This window comes from Lampetra fluviatilis, unplaced genomic scaffold, assembly GCF_964198595.1.
Source record: "Lampetra fluviatilis unplaced genomic scaffold, kcLamFluv1.1 SCAFFOLD_761, whole genome shotgun sequence".
Taxonomy (NCBI): domain Eukaryota; kingdom Metazoa; phylum Chordata; class Hyperoartia; order Petromyzontiformes; family Petromyzontidae; genus Lampetra; species Lampetra fluviatilis.
Window position 1 is genome coordinate 18,513 of NW_027621782.1, and position 3,988 is coordinate 22,500.

Here is a 3,988-nt window from a genome sequence, read left to right on the forward strand (position 1 = left end):
GTAGCTGTCACAAGGAGTTCCCATTCTCCGGTTCATTCTCTGAAGTCGCTCTGCACGACTTCAAATTAAATAGCAAAGACAGGCAGCGACGTCTCCACGACAAACTCAACCCGAGTAGATCTTGCGCTTGCGAGAGATTTCATCTGAAGCTATCAAAGCGGCATTCGCCGAATGACGCGGAGAATTTTGTGGGTGGATTTCGACCCTACAAAACTTCTTAAACGTGGGTCCCTCCTTTCGGTGAAATCGCGTCGATGGGGAAAACGAAAAGTGAAATGTAAAATGCATTAAAATAACTGGCTTTTATTTGAAATTAAAATTTTTGGGTTTTTTATTTTCTCCGCGGAGTTAACGGAAGAATCAAGACTAAGAATTTGTGTCTGTGGGGGGTGGGTGGTGTGTGACCTGTTACATTGGCACCGCCCCTAGCTCCGCCCACTAACCCCAGAGCCACGCCCCTAAACACTGCTAGCCCCCACCCACTCCTCAACTGACCAATCACAGCACAGCGTCTCCCTGGTGGGAGGGGTTGGGCGTGCAGGGGGGGGGGGCTGGGTGGGAAAGGGGGAGGGGCTGGGTGGGAAAGGGGGGAGGGGCTGGGTGGGAAAGGGGGAGGGGCTGGGTGAGAAAGGGGGGAGGGGCTGGTTGTCATGGCAATTTTGATCAGCCAGCTCCACCCCCATCGAGTTGGCTCCTCCCCCCTGGAGTTGACTCCTCCTCCTGGAGAGTTGGCTCCTCCCCCTGGAGAGTTGGCTCCTCCCCCTGGAGAGTTGGCTCCTCCCCCTGGAGAGTTGGCTCCTCCTCCTGGAGAGTTGGCTCCTCCCCCAGGAGAGTTGACTCCTCCCCCAGGAGAGTTGACTCCTCCCCCAGGAGAGTTGACTACTCCCCCCTGGAGTTGGCTCCTCCCCCTGGAGAGTTGGCTCCACCCCCCCGGGAGTTGGCTCCTCCCCCCTGGAGAGTTGGCTCCACCCCCTGGAGTTGGCTCCTCCCCTGGAGAGTTGGCTCCTCCCCCATGGAGAGTTGGCTCCTCCCCCATGGAGAGTTGGCTCCTCCCCCTTGGAGTTGGCTCCACCCCCTGGAGTTGGCTCCACCCCCTGGAGTTGGCTCCTCCCCCCTGGAGAGTTGGCTCCACCCCCTGGAGTTGGCTCCTCCCCTGGAGAGTTGGCTCCTCCCCCATGGAGAGTTGGCTCCTCCCCCTTGGAGTTGGCTCCACCCCCTGGAGTTGGCTCCTCCCCCCTGGAGTTGGCTCCACCCCCCTGGAGTTGGCTCCACCCCCTGGAGTTGGCTCCCCCTCCTAGAGAGTTGGCTCCTCCCCCTTGGAGTTGGCTCCACCCCCTGGAGTTGGCTCCTCCCCCTTGGAGTTGGCTCCTCCCCCCTGGAGTTGGCTCCACCCCCTGGAGAGTTGGCTCCCCCCTGGAGTTGGCTCCTCCCCCTTGGAGTTGGTGCCACTCCCCTTGAGTTGGCTCCTCCTCCTAGAGAGTTGGCTCCTCCCTGGAGAGTTGGCTCCGCCCCCCCCTGGAGTTGGCTCCTCCCCCCTGGAGTTGGCTCCTCCCCCTGGATCTGCTCAGCGAGAAATCCTCTCAATCTCGTCGATGTCGTGAGCATCGAGTTTGTGGATCTTCTGGTCTGAGGGCAGAAAGAGTCGCTCACCCACTCGCTCACCAACTCGCTCACCAACTCACCAACTCGCTCACCCACTCGCTCACCAACTCGCTCACCAACTCACCAACTCGCTCACCCACTCGCTCACCAACTCGCTCACCAACTCACCAACTCGCTCACCCACTCGCTCACCAGCTCACTCACCCACTCGCTCACCAACTCACCAACTTGCTCACCAGCTCGCTCACCAACTCGCTCACCAACTCACCAGCTCGCTCACCAACTCACTCACCAACTCACTCACCCACTCACTCACCAGCTCACCAACTCGCTCACCAGCTCGCTCACCAACTCGCTCACCAACTCACCAGCTCGCTCACCAACTCACCCGCTCGCTCACCCACCCACCCGCTCACTCACTCACTCACTCACTCACTCACCCGCCCGCCCGCCCGCCCGCCCGCCCGCCCGCCCGCCCGCCCGCCCGCCCGCCCGCCCGCCCGCCCGCCCGCCCGCCCGCCCGCCCGCCCGCACCGCCCGCCCGCCCGCCCACCCACCCACCCACTCACCCACCCACCCACCCACTCACCCACCCACCCACCCACTCACCCACCCACCCACCCACTCACTCACCCACCCACTCACCCACCCACTCACCCACCCACCCACCCACCCACTCACCCACCCACCCACTCACCCACCCACCCACTCACCCACCCACCCACTCACCCACTCACCCACCCACCCACTCACCCACCCACTCACCCACCCACTCACCCACCCACCCACCCACTCACCCACCCACCCACTCACCCACTCACCCACCCACCCACCCACCCACCCACCCACCCACTCACCCACCCACTCACCCACCCACCCACTCACCCACCCACCCACTCACCCACCCACCCACCCACTCACCCACCCACCCACCCACTCACCCACCCACTCACCCACCCACCCACCCACTCACTCACTCACCCACTCACCCACTCACTCACTCACCCACCCACCCACCCACCCACTCACTCACCCACCCACTCACTCACCCACTCACTCACTCACTCACCCACCCACCCACTCACCCACTCACCTACCCACTCACCAACTCACCCACTCACTCACACACTCACCCACCCACCCACTCACCCACTCACCCACCCACTCACCAACTCACCCACTCACTCACCCACTCACTCACCCACCCACTCACCAACTCACTCACTCACCCACTCACCCACCCACCCACTCACTCACTCACCCACTCACTCACTCACCAACTCACTCACCCACTCACCAACTCACCCACCCACTCACCAACTCACCCACCCACCCACTCACCCACTCACTCACCCACTCACCAACTCACCCACCCACTCACCAACTCACTCACCCACCCACCCACTCACTCACTCACACACTCACCAACTCACCAACTCACTCACCCACTCACCAACTCACCCACCCACTCACCAACTCACCCACCCACCCACTCACCCACTCACTCACCCACTCACCAACTCACCCACCCACTCACCAACTCACTCACCCACCCACCCACTCACTCACTCACCCACCCACCCACCCACTCACTCACTCACTCACACACTCACCAACTCACTCACTCACTCACTCACCCACTCACCCACCAACACACCCACTCACTCACACGCTTACCAACTCACTAGCACTAATAGTACTAATAGTACCGGTACTATTACTAATAGTACCAGTACTATTACCACCACTACAGGTTCTCACTGAAGTGCGTCTCGATGTCCCTGAGAATCCTGCGGCTGCGTTCCCCGTCCACCACGTAGATCGCCAGTCCTACTACTAATAGTACCGGTACTATTACTAATAGTACCGGTACTATTACTAATAGTACCGGTACTATAACCACCACGACAGGTACTCACTGAAGTGCGTCTCGATGTCCCTGAGAATCCTGCGGCTGCGTTCCCCGTCCACCATGTTGATCGCCAGTCCTACTACTAATAGTACCGGTACTATTACTAATAGTACCGGTACTATTACCACCACGACAGGTACTCACTGAAGTGCGTCTCGATGTCCCTGAGAATCCTGCGGCTGCGTTCGCCGTCCACCATGTTGATCGCCAGTCCTACTACTAATAGTACCAGTCCTACTACTAATAGTACCGGTACTATTACTAATAGTACCGGTACTATAACCACCACGACAGGTACTCACTGAAGTGCGTCTCGATGTCCCTGAGAATCCTGCGGCTGCGTTCCCCGTCCACCATGTTGATCGCCAGTCCTACTACTAATAGTACCGGTACTATTACTAATAGTACCGGTACTATTACTAATAGTACCGGTACTATTACCACCACGACAGGTACTCACTGAAGTGCGTCTCG

At 59.6% G+C, this 3,988-nt stretch overlaps 1 protein-coding gene across 1 annotated transcript in view; it reads right to left on the bottom strand.

Annotated features, from left to right (window-relative positions):
• Positions 1–287: 287 nt before the first annotated feature.
• Positions 288–3,988, bottom strand: part of LOC144955690 (ATP-dependent RNA helicase DDX19A-like) — a 25,763-nt gene continuing 22,062 nt past the window's right edge. The window contains 1 exon segment of the mRNA XM_078885842.1: positions 288–1,626. Coding sequence (XP_078741968.1) covers positions 1,565–1,626 — 62 coding nt within the window. The 3' untranslated portion in view covers positions 288–1,564.